Source organism: Anolis carolinensis, chromosome 5 (genome assembly GCF_035594765.1).
Source record: "Anolis carolinensis isolate JA03-04 chromosome 5, rAnoCar3.1.pri, whole genome shotgun sequence".
Lineage (NCBI taxonomy): Eukaryota > Metazoa > Chordata > Lepidosauria > Squamata > Dactyloidae > Anolis > Anolis carolinensis.
The window spans coordinates 180,296,070-180,312,491 of record NC_085845.1 but is presented as its reverse complement, the minus strand read 5'-3'; the positions used below and the strand labels follow the sequence as shown (position 1 = coordinate 180,312,491).

At 37.3% G+C, this 16,422-nt stretch overlaps 1 protein-coding gene across 8 annotated transcripts in view; it reads left to right on the top strand.

Moving 5' to 3' along the window:
• The window catches only part of mybpc1 (myosin binding protein C1), a 101,111-nt gene extending 88,153 nt beyond the window's left edge, over positions 1–12,958 (top strand). For 5 of the 8 annotated variants that reach the window (XM_062983057.1, XM_008110557.3, XM_008110556.3 and 2 more), the window contains 4 exons: positions 2,898–3,057; positions 4,252–4,388; positions 5,646–5,832; positions 12,249–12,958. In XM_062983057.1, the coding sequence (XP_062839127.1) occupies positions 2,898–3,057; positions 4,252–4,388; positions 5,646–5,832; positions 12,249–12,349 (585 nt within the window). In that variant the 3' untranslated portion in view covers positions 12,350–12,958. Of the gene's footprint in view, positions 1–2,897; positions 3,058–4,251; positions 4,389–5,645; positions 5,833–8,457; positions 8,517–9,967; positions 10,008–12,248 lie in introns of all 8 variants that reach the window. The other 3 variants (XM_008110560.3, XM_008110555.3, XM_008110558.3) reach the window with 2 other exon arrangements.
• Positions 12,959–16,422: the final 3,464 nt, after the last annotated feature.

Below are 16,422 nucleotides of genomic sequence, written 5' to 3'. Positions count from 1 at the left end.
CATAAATTGTATTTAAACAAGTTTTTCTTGTGGAGTTTTTGTTGGGGGGGCATTAGAATTCCCCAAATGGATGAGGCTTGGCATAAGATTAAAGCACAACCCTGAAAGACAGTGCCAAGATATTCACCATAATGCATACAAGTAATATAATGAAGATTTATATTTAATTTGAGTTGTGTATCTTCTTCTGCCAACCTACCAGTTCGAAAACATGAAAATGTGAGTAGATCAATAGGTACCGCTCCAGCAGGAAGGTAATGGCGTTCCATGCAGTCATGCCACCCACATGACCTTGGAGGTGTCTATGAACAATGCCTGCTCTTCGGCCTAGAAATGGAGATGAGCACCAACCCCCAGAGTTGGACACGACTGGACTTCATGTCAGGGGAAAACCTTTACCTTTAACCTATGTGTATCTTACTCTATGGATGAGAGTGTGACTCACCCTGGCAACAATTTATTAAGAGTTTAGCAAGGTGAAGCAAACCTCCTCTGCTACATAATGTGCCTTCCTGGAGGCAATTCAGGAGGCCTAGATGCCGCCAGGTGAAGAGGGAAACTCTGCTTAGTGCAGCCACCCAAACTTCTAGCCCTTATTCTCTGCTGGAAAATTCCTGCCAATAAATGCCAAGGGCAGAAGAATGCCCAAATTGTAGGGTGAATCCCTGGGGCAATGGCAATGGGAACCCTATTATCCTCCGGAAAGGGGGAGGAGAGGGAGCAAGGAGGGAAAGCCTAATGCCTTATTAGGAACCTGTCTCCTACCTCAACCTGAAGCAAAGAGCCTGCAGCTCTGCCACTGTCAACTGCCCCCACCAAGTCTGGTCTCTTCCATGAGGGTCTTCAACTTTTCCCCAGCTCCTTAGGCTTTGCCTGCTGGTTGTGGGTGGGCCAACTTGGTTGTTTCCACTATATCACTATATCAGCTATTGCTGCTATTGCTATGTAAATTGGTGGAAAGACAGGTAATGACAATGTGGATAAATTGTCACAATTTGGTTGAGATAGTACTTGCAGTTCTGGAGGGACTCTTAATTTTTGCTTCTCATAGACTTAGCATGGGGATTTGGTGGAAAATTTAGAATTCATGACTTTTTTTAAAACCTGAAAATTTTCAGGGGGTGGGGTTGAACCGCTACACCTCCTCCCCTTTGCTACAGGCTTGATTGGCAGCCACTGTTACAAGATAAAACAACAAAACAATGACTTTCCGTTTTCCTGTTTTGCCATGCTTCCTTGAATCCTGTGACTATTGTGAATGTTAAACTCTTTTCTTGCCTACCTGTGTTGTAAGGCCTGCCAGATAAGTGTGTAGGACTTCACAAATTTCATTGTGTGATTTACTTTCACTTTTGGGAAACCACTGTGGCTCAATCTAACTTCTGTATGCAATATTGCTATTCTAACTTATTTAACTAGATAATTTTGGTGCAGAGCCTTCTTGAAATCATATGCTTAGTAAGGGTTTTCTGTACTATGACTTTCCTATCTACAATGTACTTTAGCAATCAACAACAAGGTGATCTTTGACCTCCACCCCACCCCTGACTATTTCAAAGATAACACTATGTAACGAAATTTGAAAAGATTTTGGTTCCTGGTTTGAAAGTGTTATTTCCTGTTTAATTTTGCAGAACTTACTTTGAAAGTAGTTGTTATACTCCAGAAACTTCGTTTTTGTTGCCTCCACAAGCTATGTTGAATTGGTTGAGACTCTATGACAGGCATTGGCAAACTTCGGCCCTCCAGGTGTTTTGGACTTCAACTCTCACAATTCCTATCAGCCTACCTATCAGCCCAAACATATCCTGTACTACTTTATTTTCTTATATCACGATCCTTTGTTGAAAACTGAATGAATACATCAAGAAATATGCATTCAAAACCTCAGTGAGCATGTAGAACTAGTCACACCTTTTATTTGTATCATGTCCATTGTTTGCAATTGTTTGATTATGATTCAATATTTGCTTTATAGAACAAAAGATGGACAGTTTAAACCTGCCCAAATGTTAGTCTCGGCACCATACAAGTCCTAACCATCCCTATATATTTAATGCACTCGACACAAATGCTCACAGATTCTTCCTGTAGGAAGATTAATTTTTACTGAATTTTTGAAATAGGAAGCAGTACTACATACTGTTAGCACCGTTTATCAGAACTTCTTAGAGCACAAAGAGGCATTGGATTTAAAACTGAAAAATACCAGGATTATCCTAACCTTTGAGGAAATGTTGCTGCAAGCCCTTAATGGCACTTCCTAACTTCTCTCCAAAATAGCAAAATATTCCCTTCTATTCATCACACACCCACTAACACCTACTTTGTTTGGTGGGAGGGGGTTGAGGTACATTCTGTGCTATGTGTTCTTCCTGCTTTTCATCCTATTATGTAAACGTTACAAGCTTTTTCTTATGAACTTTACTCACTGTTTTAGTGTTATTGTTTGAGCTTTCCTTAACATGTTTGTATTGAAGAGCAGCATACACATTTATTTAATAAGCATTGCCATCCCCTTTATCCAGCACTAAAGGGGATGGAGCCCACCAGCTTCAAAATGATGGTTACACATGTTTGAGTTTAAACTTATTGATATATCTCCATATTGCTTGGCAACATATTGTACTCTGATGGCTGCAAACTTTGGCCTGAGTCTTAACAAAATGCAGTCCTCCAAATGTTGAATTCCAGCTGTCTGCATTACTCATTATTGGCTATGCTGGCTAGATGTGATAGAAGATGTCATCTAACAATTGTATTTTGACCAACCCTGATTTAAGTCCTTGCTCATAGATACTTTTCTAGGAATTAGTCCATTTAAATCCAATGGGCTTTTCACCTGAATAGAAGTTGTCACCTCATTGAACTACTTAACTTGGGCTTCTATCTTGCAGGAATGGTTCACTGTTATTGAACACTACCACCGAACCAGTGCTACCATTACTGAACTTGTCATTGGCAATGAGTATTACTTCCGGATCTTTTCTGAAAACATGTGCGGTCTAAGTGATGATGCAACAATGACAACAGAAAGTGCTGTGATTGCCAAGGATGGTGAGCTAAGCTAACTAAAATTCTGGTACTAACATATGGAAAGAAAGAAAGAAAGATTAAGGAAAGAAGTATTGGAGTTCTTTGGGAAGCAGCATCGGGAAAGCTGATTGAGCTTACTTTTTAATGTGAACTTCTATAATTCACACTTCCTGAGCCGATAGTACAGTTCTGGTTAGTTATTTGTACTTTTCGGAAATTTTTGATAGAGGACTCTAGTTAAAAAGTATATTCGTGGGAATAACACCAAAAACTACATGATACTAAGGGAAACTGCTCGGAAAAATATATTTATTATTACATGTACAAAGACAAATTCATATGGACTTGAATCAAAGAAATCACGAAGTGATACAGAAGTATAACATAATGAACGTCAGACTGGAAAATTTTAATATTCAGAGAAACCAAAATTGACAAATTTGTCAAATATATAGCTGCCCAATTGTACCAATAATAAAAGGGTACATTATTTGATTGTACATTCACAAATTTTGGGAGCATAGAATGGGATTCAAGATATTTAACCTTTGATTGAGTGGTAACATAAATATACTTGTCTTTTCTAAAGTGAGACAGTAGGAAATCCATTCATTTATTGAACCTTTTGGATACTGAACTTGCCTGTTATAGTTTATAGGAAAATTGGGAGTTTTCCCCTTGAATAATGTTGAGAAAATTTCCCTGGCCAACAATGTCTTGTGAAGTGATTGTGCAGATCTCCACATCATCTGTATTTCCATGAAGAGCTATATGGTTTCTCACACGCTTCATTATAGTTTTGCTGTGCTCAAGATTAGTTTATCCAATTGATCTACAATAATTATATTCAGTTTAGGCAATTATTTGTTTTTTAAAAAACCCAACTTTATTTGTGATCCTATGGCTAAGCCTTGACATCTCCTACAAGGAGGAAGATGGACAGAGAAGCTTCTAGAATGTTTCTTGTCATTGCATATTAAGCCAAAGCCAACTTGTCTACAAAGCCTGTAAACTACTTAGCATCCTATTTTGGGAGCTTATGGAAGCTTTAAGCCATGGTGAGGGAGATTTACATTTACTGCAAGCATTCAGAAGCCTAGGACAGTTTTAGACAAGATATCTGTTGGCACCTTTGGTACAGAATCTGTTGTATGCAACAGGGGAGTATATCTACCGTTAGCCATTTCTAGCAGTTTCTGAAATTGTTCTTTGCAGGCAAAGTCTACAAAAACCCAGTTTATGAGGATTTCAATTTCACCGAGCCACCAATGTTTACTCAGCCTTTAGCTAACACATATGCTGTTTCGGGTTACAATGCAACTTTGAACTGCAGTGTCAGAGGAAATCCCAAGGTAAAACAGTCACTTTGATAAAATTACACATAATAGTGCATGAGTATTTAAATGAACATGGTATTTTTCAAATGGGCTGTCTTTACTAGATGATCCAAATTATTGCATTCAATTGAGAGAAATATGACTTTGGGTTTTTTTTAAAAAAAAGTGGGGCGTCTTTGAAGGGAACAACAATGAATTAATTAATTCATTAATTAATTAACAATGAATGAATTAGTCCTTTGAGACTAATGGCAGGAGCTTGCAGGACCTGGAGGCATATACATTGTAGAATTAATGCAGATTGACACCACTTTAACTGTCATGGCTCAATGCTATGGAATCATGGGAGTTGTACTTTTACATGGTTTTTCTCTTTCTCTGCGAAAGAGGGCTTGTGCCTCACCAACTACAACTTCTATGATTCCATAGCATTGTGCTATGGTGTCAAAATGCAGTTATTTTACAGTGCAGATGTACCTTTTAAAATCCCCACTCAGCCATTGAACCCTACTAAATAGCTTGGGGGTAATCACACTCTTTCAGCATCAGAAAAAGGCAGTGGCTACCAACCTCTGAACAAATCTTACAAATAAAACACCATGACAAAATTGTCATAAGTCAGAAATGACTTGAAAGTACACAAAACACAAAGCTCTAACAAATAGCGTGAATATGCTTTAATGTTGTCTATCAACGTATGGTGATCCCATGAATTTAATGGGGTTTTCTTAAATAAAAAATACTGAGATATGTTTTTTGCCAATTATTCTGAAATATTGCCTACTGCGCCTGTCATTCCTTGGTGATCTCCCATCCAAGTTTTAACCATTGCTGTTCATGCTTAGCTTCAAATATCAGACAGGACCTTGTGCTTTTGGAATATTTAGATCCTCTTCAGGCTTTTTCAACCTGCAGCCCTCCAGCTATTTTGGCCTCCAAGTCCCAAAAGCTCTAGCCAGATTGTTCATTGGTCAGGAAGTCTGGGAGTTGGAGACTGAAAGAAGCTGGAAGGATGCAGATTGAAGACATCTGCCTAAATTAACAAAAAAAGTAAAGAGTTGTGCTTCTGTTATGTATGGGCAAATATATTTGAATTCTCTTAAATTTATAATTGCATTTGCCTATTTTGTACTTCATTATTTTGTAACTGTAGAGCCTAGTCTAAGATTTTATGTATATAGGAAATATTAGAGATCTAACTAGATATCTTCTGACCACCTTTTATTTCCTATTTTTCTGTGTCTGTGTGTGTATTTGTGCTTTTAACCACAGCCCAAGATAACATGGATGAAGAACAAAATAATTATAAGTAATGACCCACGGTACAGGATGTTTAGCAATCAAGGTGTTTGTACCTTGGAGATCCGCAAACCCAGCCCTTATGATGGTGGCACATACACTTGCAGGGCTGTCAACAGTCTTGGTGAGGCAGAAGTTGAATGCAAATTGGAAGTTAAAGGTAAGGTTTTCTCTCCTGGATGAAATAGTTTGGGGCGGTAAAAAGAGAGACAGAGAAATCAGGGGAAGAGGTCTGGTGTTTTCCTTCGTGCTTGTGAACATAGGACAGTGTTTGGGAGTGGAGTGGGGTAGATGAATTAAATAATAGAATATTACAGTACAGTCTTGCTTATCCAACTTTCACTCATCCAACGCTCTGTATTATCCAACACAGTTCTGCCTTTTAGTAGTCAATGTTTTTGTAGTCAATGTTTTCAATATATTGCAATGTTTTGGTGCTAAATTCATAAATACAGTAATTACTACATAACCTTACCATGAATTGAACTGCTTTTTCTGTCAATTTATTGTAAACCATGATGTTTTGGTGCTTAATTTGTAAAATCATAACTTAATTTGACATTTAATAGGCTTCTCCTTAATCCCTCCTTATTATCCAACATTTTTGCTTATCCAATGTTCTGCCAGCCTGTTTATGTTGGATAAGCGAGATTCTACTGTATATAGAGAAAGAATGTTTCATAATTTACATAGGAAATAGTAATAAAAGGTTGATGAAATATTCATGCTTGACTGATCGCTATGGAAGATTATATTTCTGAATGCCAAGGATACAAATAAATAGATCACCTCAATGCTAAGCTACATGACATATAGCATTCAAAGACGTGGTTATATTAGTCTGGAATATCAGTACGCAAAGGGGTCTTGTAGCACCTTAGAGACTGAAAGAAAACATTTCCTAGCATACACTTTCATAAGCTTTAGTCTACAAAAGTCTACAAGTTGCATTTGACAAAGCGGGATTATTCTATAAAAGCTTAGGTTACCAATTTCTTTCTCTCAATCTCTAGTCTAAGGTACTACAAAATCCTTTTGCATAATGACATGTATAAAACCTGAGACTGATCTTTCAGTGGTTCCATTTTTAACACAAAAGCCATCTGGACAAAGGCTTATTCACTTTAAAGATGAGGTAATTAAAGCACTTTGTGCACTTTGAGTCCCCTCGGGGAGAAGGGCGGGGTATAAATGCATGTAATAAATAAATAAATAAATGTGTTCATGAGAGAAGGGCATACATTTAATAATAATAATAATAATAATAATAATAATAATAATAATAATAATAATACGAAATCCAGCATATATATCTCGTTTGCTGTGTCATACTCTGTCTTTGTCTCAATAATAATAATAATAATAATAATAATAATAATAATAATAATACATTTTATTCATTACCCGCCTCTCCTGATGGCTTGGGGCAGGGTACAACACATTAAAAAAACAAATGAACATAAAAATACAATAAATTATTCAATGTAATAGTGCATATTATGATAAAAGCATATTGGTATGAAAAAATATATCATTCATTGTTTTATATAGAAAGTTCTAGTGTGTGGCTAATACACTGAATGATTGTACACTTGTTTGGGACTTTCTGTGTGTAATATCTTATTTATCTTGTGTAGCAACTTAAGCAAATAGTAATGCATCATGATGAAAAATATATATGCACAGATATAACTGTGCCTAAGAAATTTATATTTCTTCCTTGACTTTTCCTGTTACCCATTTCTCTACCCAGAAGAAATGCTGCCATTCCAATCAAACACAATTTTCCATAGCACATGAGAAATTATTAACTGTAAAAAAGCCACTTTAGTTTAAGTTAATGTTCAACTTTGACTAAGCTGTCATTGTAACTGATCATCTTTTCATCTATCTTATATTTCTTCAGAAATTCAGTCTGTAATTGTATTGTTGACAATCCTAAATGAAACTATTTTTAAAAGCCAGCATAGAAGTACTGTATCACTACTTTTCAATGTTGTTGATGCCACTGAGTAGATGTGCAATATTTCTTATTTGCGAAGAGTTATTGGAAGCTTATCTGCTCTACTTCTAGTTTCTTTATACTGGAAACCATCTGCAAACCATACACTAGACTAGCATGAAAACTATTCCTGATATAAGCGAGGAAAGCGTTATCAGTAGTTTACACACATCATTTGGTCTTGTAACACATAAGGGAACTTTCTAAAAATTCCAAGAGCAGTTAACGCTCCAAAAGTTGCTAGAGGGCAGTTTCCATCACCAACAGCACATCCAATAGTAAGGAATGTCAGGAGTTATAGTCAACATCTGGTGAGTTGCATGATTTCTTAGACTAGTCAATGCCAACAGATTTTCCAGAAAAGCTGTTATTTGGTTGTTGATGGGGAAAGGCAAATTTCTCCTTTAAATTAATCAAAAATGTTAAGATTACTTTGAGAATCATTAACAAAGGAGTTTTGAATATTTCCCAGAACACCAGACTTGTTAAACCTCTTATTCTCAAGTAATGCTTGAAGTCAGCAGTACCACTCCAGATTAAGTGACTTAAGAACTGTGACCTATGAAATGTTCCCGTCATATTGCTATTGTGGTGTCAGTCATGATATTCAATTTCTTGAGAGCAGAATATGTTTATTCTTTATCAGCAGAGACACATTAAGTAAATTACAACTGATGTTAAGATCACTGAAAAGAAAGGGAGGGGGCTTTAACAATTTTGAACAATTATGCAAAAGAATGTCAACCAAGAATAAATGTTGGTACAAATATTCTAATTCTGCAGTGATATATCATGGAGTAATGACCCCAGGAGAACCAATCTTCTTGGCGGGGCAGAAAAAGGTTTCTAAACTCATATTCCACTGGACATCTCCTTCCATTTCATTCCTTTTTTTCTTATATAAATTGTGTTTGCATGAGAAGTGTGTATTTCCCATTTGTTCTTACATTGTATGTTTATTCCATGGCATACTGGCTATGACATGGATAAAGAAGGCCAAATTAATCAAGAATCTAGGAACTAATGTTTAGATTAAGGATATATTAAATTAGAACCTCCACTTCATCTCTAGCTAACACCTTACAGTAATGCAATCTATTTCACTTACAAATCTCTTAGGAGCATCCAGCCAACATCAAAAAATGTGTCTAGTTTATTTTATTCTGAATTTTTGCTAATTCTGTGGACTGTAGCTCAGAGCGGAATCAATAATTAACATTGGTTTTCTGAGCCAATTATCAAATGTTTAATTATTTAAAATGACCATACGCAGATATACTAACAATGCACTCAACTAAGGGGTCAGTTCCACCAAACCTATTTCTGAGAAAATATATTGTGGGTAACAAATAACACTGTACAACACAGGTCAACAAAAGAATTCTTGATGTCTTGGTTTTAAGGCCTGTTCCTGGGGTTATTAGAGGCGCAAATTCAGAAAATTGCATTGAATAGTCTGCATCAGGTCTAGTTTCTTAGAAATTATTATCATGATTTTCTATCAGTGAGCAGATAAATATTATATGGCATATATTCTATATCTCAGAAACTAGAGTTGATGGGAGAAAATGGGTGCCATTTTTGGAATCAGCAGGACAAATATATCCAGAAACAGAGCAAATATTTGTGGCACCAAAATATATGTTGGCCAGTGTAATATATAATAATCAGTCCACCTAAATTTGATTTTTCTTTTTAAGGGCTCCTCCACTCAAACCCCCCTGAAAACATAGTTAGAAACACCTATACAGAATTAATATATTTTTGTTACACAATATCAGCAATGTTTTCAAAGATACAGAATAGGATGTGAATTGTTATTTTTTTATATTGCGCTGTTAATACTTGATAATTTTGCCTGTTAGAATTCTGACATATATATATATATATCTATAGTTCATTGCTATGTGTGTGGCTTTTCCCTCTACTGAGAAACATCCTGGAGATAGATATATATATATTTATATTTAAGCTTAGTTGTTTTGATACTAGGTTAGTGACACAATCTGATTGGCTCCACTGTGTTCTCTAGACTAGCTGCCAGAGCCAACCTTTTGTGTTTGTGCATAATTAATAAAGTTTAATGTATTAATGGTAATGTTGAAGTAGTGCTGGAACCCTGCCTATTTTGACTTTCCATTTGCTTCTCTTTCTTTCTCTTACCTGTTTTACATGACTAAGGATTAAATTACCATCTTATCATAGTTGTGGACATAATTTCACTCAACGAGTTCTGTAGTTTTGTGTTTAGCAAGTTAAGTGCTTACCACTTCTCTCTTTCTCTCTTCCTTAGTTGCACAGTAAGGATTTTTGAATGTATAGTGTCATCTAAGGTAAGCTTTCATATGGTCCTTGCATATGAAGCTTATGTCTGTTGTCATGTCATACAAAATCTACTGACGTATGGCATAATTTTCATTATGGCATTTAATGAAAATGGGGAAATCAAACTGATGTAGTAATAAACTGACTTTTTATAATATTGCGCTCTTATAATTAACAACTATCACTGAAACTGCCCAATAAATGCTTGTGAAAGCACTTCTCTGTAGTGGTGCAACCATTTACTAATAGCATATGTAAATAACATCTCAAGAGGACAGGAAAAAGCATGAGCCAGGTTAACAGCTTACTATACATCAATAAGCAAGCTGAATATCACAGCATTCAAGCATCTTAAGCTAGTTATTTGCCTCAAAGATCAGAGGCCTAGAGAAATTATGCTAATGATAGCCAACTATTACCTAATTTTACTTGAATATTTTACATTACAGCAATTTTAAAGAATGCTTTATGAGCATGCCCATTTTTTCCTTTGTCTATCTTTGGCATTCACAGCAGATTAGAAAAGCATAACCCATAAGAATGGTTTAAAAACATATTCAGTGGCATGCTTCGTGATGTTTAAGTCAAAATCCTAGAATGTGGTTTCAACTGGATATAGTAGACTGCACAGAAATGGTCTTTTATGTTTTCATTGGGTGGAGAAGAGTCTACCCGACTAAGGGTCAGTGGTAAAAAGTGCCTTGGTAAGAGCTGGAACCTACTGGAGAAGTTTGATTAAATACATCCTCAAAAGGCCCTTGTGTTTCTGATTCTCAGAATGAATTAGAAATGCATCAGAAGGTAAGTTTTTTATTAGTAGAGGTTGTGCATGCTCTGAGTCCAGACATATTGCAAGAAATGGTGATAGCAGTACAATGCCTTATGTCTTATAGCAGGCACTGTTATACCTGCTAGAAGGCATTAAGCACCATAAATCTCAGTAGGCTAATGAACTACTTTTTGTGTCTATTGTATGATTATATGAATCAGTATAATTTATTGTCCCCCAGGAGAGCCATTGAAAAATCAAAAATTATTGCCATGATCATTCATAATCGGATCAAAAGAAAAAAGATGTACTCTCACCTTTAAACTGATGTGTTGACCCGAGAGACCCATGGAATCATGAATGTACTGGTTCCACATTATGCCATTCCACACTACTGTATTTTTGGCAATATCTGTATATAGCAAATGGTATTAACGGCCTAAACATGACTTTTTCATAGGGACAGGTAGAGTTGGCACAGGAATTAATTGCGTGACTTCTACTTTGCCACATATTTTTAAAAATCTGGATATTGCTGAAGTAACATGGAATGGAAATATGTGGAAGTAAAATCTGTACCAAGAAAGATGAGGTCTACCTTTCTCTGTATGGGTGTAATTATGTCATTCACTAAGAGCTCAGGAGAAAGTATGTTGCTTTAAAACTACAGATGTTCTTCTACATGACAGTTAAACTTATAAATGTTCCCTTACTGTATCTAAGGCAGTGGTTCTCAACCTGTGGGTCCCCAGGTGTTTTGGCTTACAACTCCCAGAAATCCCAGCCATTTTACCAGCTGTTAGGATTTCTGGGAATTGACGGCCAAAACATCTGGGGACCCACAGGTTGCTGAGCAATGATGTAGCAGTCAAAACGTGTTTGTATAGTTTGGAGCTGTGAACAGTGAAGTTATCTGCCAGTTTCAGTTTTGTATGCCTACAACCTTAGCAACAAAAACAGCAAAAAGAATCCATCTAAGTCAAGGCTAGAATTTGCAAAATACATTGAAAATCATACTGGTTACATGGACTGGGAGAAGAGGGACTACCACCAAAATGCTTATCTAATAGCTCTGAAGATCTCAAATTATTCACAGCACAGATGCAGAAACTCTCATTTGAATGATCACTCAAAGAATTATGGGCAAAGAACCCATCCTTCTCAACTGGCCCAAAATCTCCACCTATCATGATAAGTGGAATACAGAGTTCTTGATGAATCTGCAACCCAAGGAATTGATCTCATTCTCCACAAAGTTAACTAATGGAGCAATCAGATACAATGTAAAGAAAAGCTACAAAGCCTGCACATGTTTACACTGAAGCAAATTCCAGAGAAATAGCTGCATCTCTCCTACACCCCAAAAGTTAAAGCATGTAGGATCAGGTTGCTCATAACTGGATCTCATTTTTTGTTTTCAAAAAAAACAAACACCTGTTAGCTTGGTTGCCTTAACTCTTGGCCTTTTATTTGTTTGTAGGTGGGGTCTCATTCTTCAGACTACTTATGCAAGGGGTGCCTCCACATATCATTGATTCCTATATGCAAGAATTACAAGCAAGCAACCCTGACAAAAAGTAGAGCCTCACCATAATGCTTCTCCGCCACTGCATTGGAAATTGCTAGCCAGCATTGAAGCATTTTAACTCCCATCACAGCACTCCTGCAGCATGGCCTGATAATATCATATCTTCCTTCTCCTTCCTTCTCTTTCTCTTGCTGTTGCTGGAAAGAAGATTCACGCATGGATTGCTTTTTGGGGTTGGAATGAAATACGTTGAAGCTTACCCACATTTTATAATGTTCCACAGTGTTGAGTGTTTCCTGTTTTCTCTCTTCCTCTCTCTTTTTTATGTCAAAACAAGATAGATAAAATTGCATGAGGGCTAATCTTTTAGTTTGTATCTTATATGGCTAGATATATCATTTTTGTGAGAAGCAGATACTGCTAAACCCAGTGGCAATGCAGTCAGGCCTGGAAACATATACCTCTTTTGATAAATAATGGATATAACACTTTTCATAGGCTGCTTTTTAAAAAAGACTTCTTGGTATATGTATGCAGCATTTAACAGTTATTTCAGCTGAAACTATTTTCCTTTAGGAGTTTCTTTCCTCCATTCATTTGTGAATCCCATTTCTCCCTGCTACTTCTGTCATGTACAATAAAGCTGAAGTGTTGAAGACCTAGTCAAATATTTGAGAGACTTGTTTTTCATTCACGCTGCGCTATCACTACCATTCTTTATTTGTTGTCTCTTCATTATTACTCAAAATGCATAGCAGGGGCACAGAAGTCCAAATTCAAAAGTTTAGCATTAAATTAGGTCAAGAAATCAGTACTACAATAACATGCCCAGACAAAGTAAGCACTGGAAGCAGTATCAAAATTCATTTGTGAAATGGCAAATTAGGATCATAAGAGTTGAACTCCAGGTCTAATTTGACCAACCAAGAGTTTGTGTTGGCTGTAATATCATAGAATTGTCAGAAGATCTCTGGAGGGTTCTGGGGGGGGATGTCTAATGCTTAGCCAACAATGGGGACACAGCTAGACCCTGCACTGCCCACCTCAGTCTCCATCAATCAAGGGTACTGCAGCTTATAAAGTGTGGCTTGAGGCAGGAAAGATGTCCTAGTTTCACCTGTGAGGAACTTTATGACACATCTCCCCATCAATGACCTTGGCCAGTATATTGAGGTAATATACTGGTAGCTAATAGCTGTAATATCGCAGCAGAACATTCATGCGTAGGCAATGTACTTCTGAATACAATTTATGAAGATGGCGTGAGAGAACAGAACTGTATTGAACCCTTGTTGCAGACTCTAAGAAAGTCATTGTACTTGCTTCTGTATTCACTTATTTTAAATGAAGCAAACCCATCCTGCACACAAATCAAGACTCACAGAAATTATTATATATTAAAACAGATTTTCAATGTTATTCCTGGTTTTTCCTACAGAAAAAGGTTTGGTTTTTTAAAATGCATGATGTCCTGCCTTTACCACAGCACTGGAGTTCAGTGAAGATGGCTTGTGTGGCTTCAAGTTGCCTGTTGACTTACGGCAAACCAATTAATTCCATTGGGTTTTTCTTAGGCAAGGACTAGCCAAAGGTGGTTTTGCCAGATCTTCCCTCTGAAATATAGCCTATGGAAACCTAGAATTCATTGGTTGGCTCCCATCCAAAATTACAAATATTTAAAATGCATGTTTTTAGTAAACAGATTTTTGTATGTGTTTACTAAAGTGTACTTAAACCCAGAAAAATGTAGGTTATAATTAAATATTTATTTTATTTATTTACAGTATTTATATTCTGCCCTTCTCACCCCGAAGGGGACTCAGGGCAGATCACATTATACACACATAGGGCAAACATTCAATGCCCATAAACACATCAAACAGAGACTGAGACAGACAGACGCAGAGGCAATTTAACCTTCTTCTGAGGGGATGTTCGATTCTGGCCACAGGGGGGAGCAGCTGCTTCATCATCCACTCTGATGGCACTTCCTCATTCCAGGTCGTAAATTATTTAAACTTGCCTCCCCACTTTTATAAGTGGTACCTTATTTCCTACTTGATAGATGCAACTATTTCAGGTTGCTAGGTCAGCAACGAGCAGGGGCTATTTTTATTTTTAATTGACGGGTGCTCACCCCGCCACAGGCTGGCCTCGAACTCATAACCTCATGGTCAGAGTGATTTATTGCAGCTGCTCAACAGCCTGTGCCACAGGTTATGGTGAGAAGAAATTCAAAATATCTTCATTTAAAAATGCACAATAGAGACTTTTCCTCCTAAAATACAATCTTCACCAGCTGATGGGAAGAACACCAAGGAGGGAAGTAGTGTGAGCCCCTCTAGAATTAATGCAGGCTGCCCCACTTCAGCTGCCACGGCTCATCCTCTTCTGAGTTTTCATAGGATGTACCTACAAAAGTAATAGAACCAAGAGATGTGCCTCTGGTTCCATTACTTGAATGGGGGCATATGGATCCTCAGATAATTTGGGCCCAGGTTGATTACACAAAGAAAAACTCTTCCAAAGCAAGAGCATTTGAATGTGCTTCTATGCAACACCAATGTCTACATGGAAAAAGTCAATAAAGTACATCATTGATATGTATATGTGGATTAAATACAACATGGCAATGTTCAAGAGGAACAGTGAAACTTCCAGCAATATGCTGCAGAAATATTTCCATTATTTGGCATTTAAATACACATAACATGCAGTCGGCAAACCCTGCCTAAGTCAGAGCATGAAAGGTGCTGACTGGATGGATGTTTGGTTGCTTACTCAAGCTCCTCTAATTTTAGAAGTGAAACAGTTGTACCTTGTTTATAGAACCCCCTGCAGGCCTGATCAGTATTGCTAATGGTGAATGATTAAGGGAGACCAGGTAACACCAGGTGATGTAGGCTATATTAGAGGAAAGAATTAGCAAAACCACCTCCTGAGTATTCCTTGCCTAAGAAAACCCTATAAAATTTATGGGATTGCCATAAGTTGACTGACAGGTACACACACAGCGTCCAGCAAAATCTGGATGACCAGAAACTGCTACTTTTCATGCACTTACCTGGGAGTTAAGTCCCACAATGGAGTATCTGCGAACAGGCATTTATTTAACTAATGAGCTTTTAAATTCCCTACAAACCAAAGCAATTTGGGAGATGTATGGCTAATTAAAAACTCAGACAGGCACAGGGAGTATAAGTCATTTATACGCTTCAGAGTCAATAGTCCTGTTAAGTGGCTTTAGAGGCTGGACTCAGTGTTCAGTGTACGTGCTTTAAAGTGGGTTGTTGACTTATGGTGGTGTCATGAATTTCACAAGGTTTTCTTAGGCAAGGAATACTCAAAGGTAGCACTGCCAGTTTCTTCCTCTGAAATACAGCCTATGGGCACCTGAGATTTCTTGGCAGTTTCCAGTTTTAACTACAAACCAGGCTTCACTTTGCTTAGTTTCCAAGATCAGATGAAATCTGGTAGCTTTAGGGTTGGATAAGAAATATTTCTGTTTCTGACCTGAGCCAGTGTAGAAGGTGAGACCTGGTATCACAATAACTGGGAGGGAAGGAGTAAATCGAGTAAATATATTGCACACCTGGACTGGGAATTTGCAATGATGTATCAATTAAGCTTTGTAAATTGGGTCAAGCTGCTGCTCTCCTGTATGGCTGTGTATGCCTTCAAGACCTGTTGACTCACGGTGACCTCATGCATTTCATAGGGTTTTCTTATACAAGGAATACTCAGAGGCAGCTTGTAAAATCCTTTCTAAGAAATATAGCCTACAGCAACCTGGGATTCCTGGGCTATCTCCCATCCAATCCAAATGAGGATTGATCCTAATCAGCTTTCAAGATTAGACAGAATCTGGTGCATTTGATGGTATTTAGATATATTTTAGTGGGGATATGTATTCCACATAGGGTGCATCTATACTGCAGAGTAAATGCAGTTTGGCATGTTTGAACTGCCATGGCTCAATGTAATGGAATCACAGGAGTTGTAGTTTTATAAAGTCTATAATCTCCTCTGCCAAGTGCTGGTGCCTCACCAAACTACAGCTTCAGGGATTCGATAGTAGTGAGCCAAAGTGGTGTCATTCTAGAGCAGGCATGGGCAAACTTTGGCC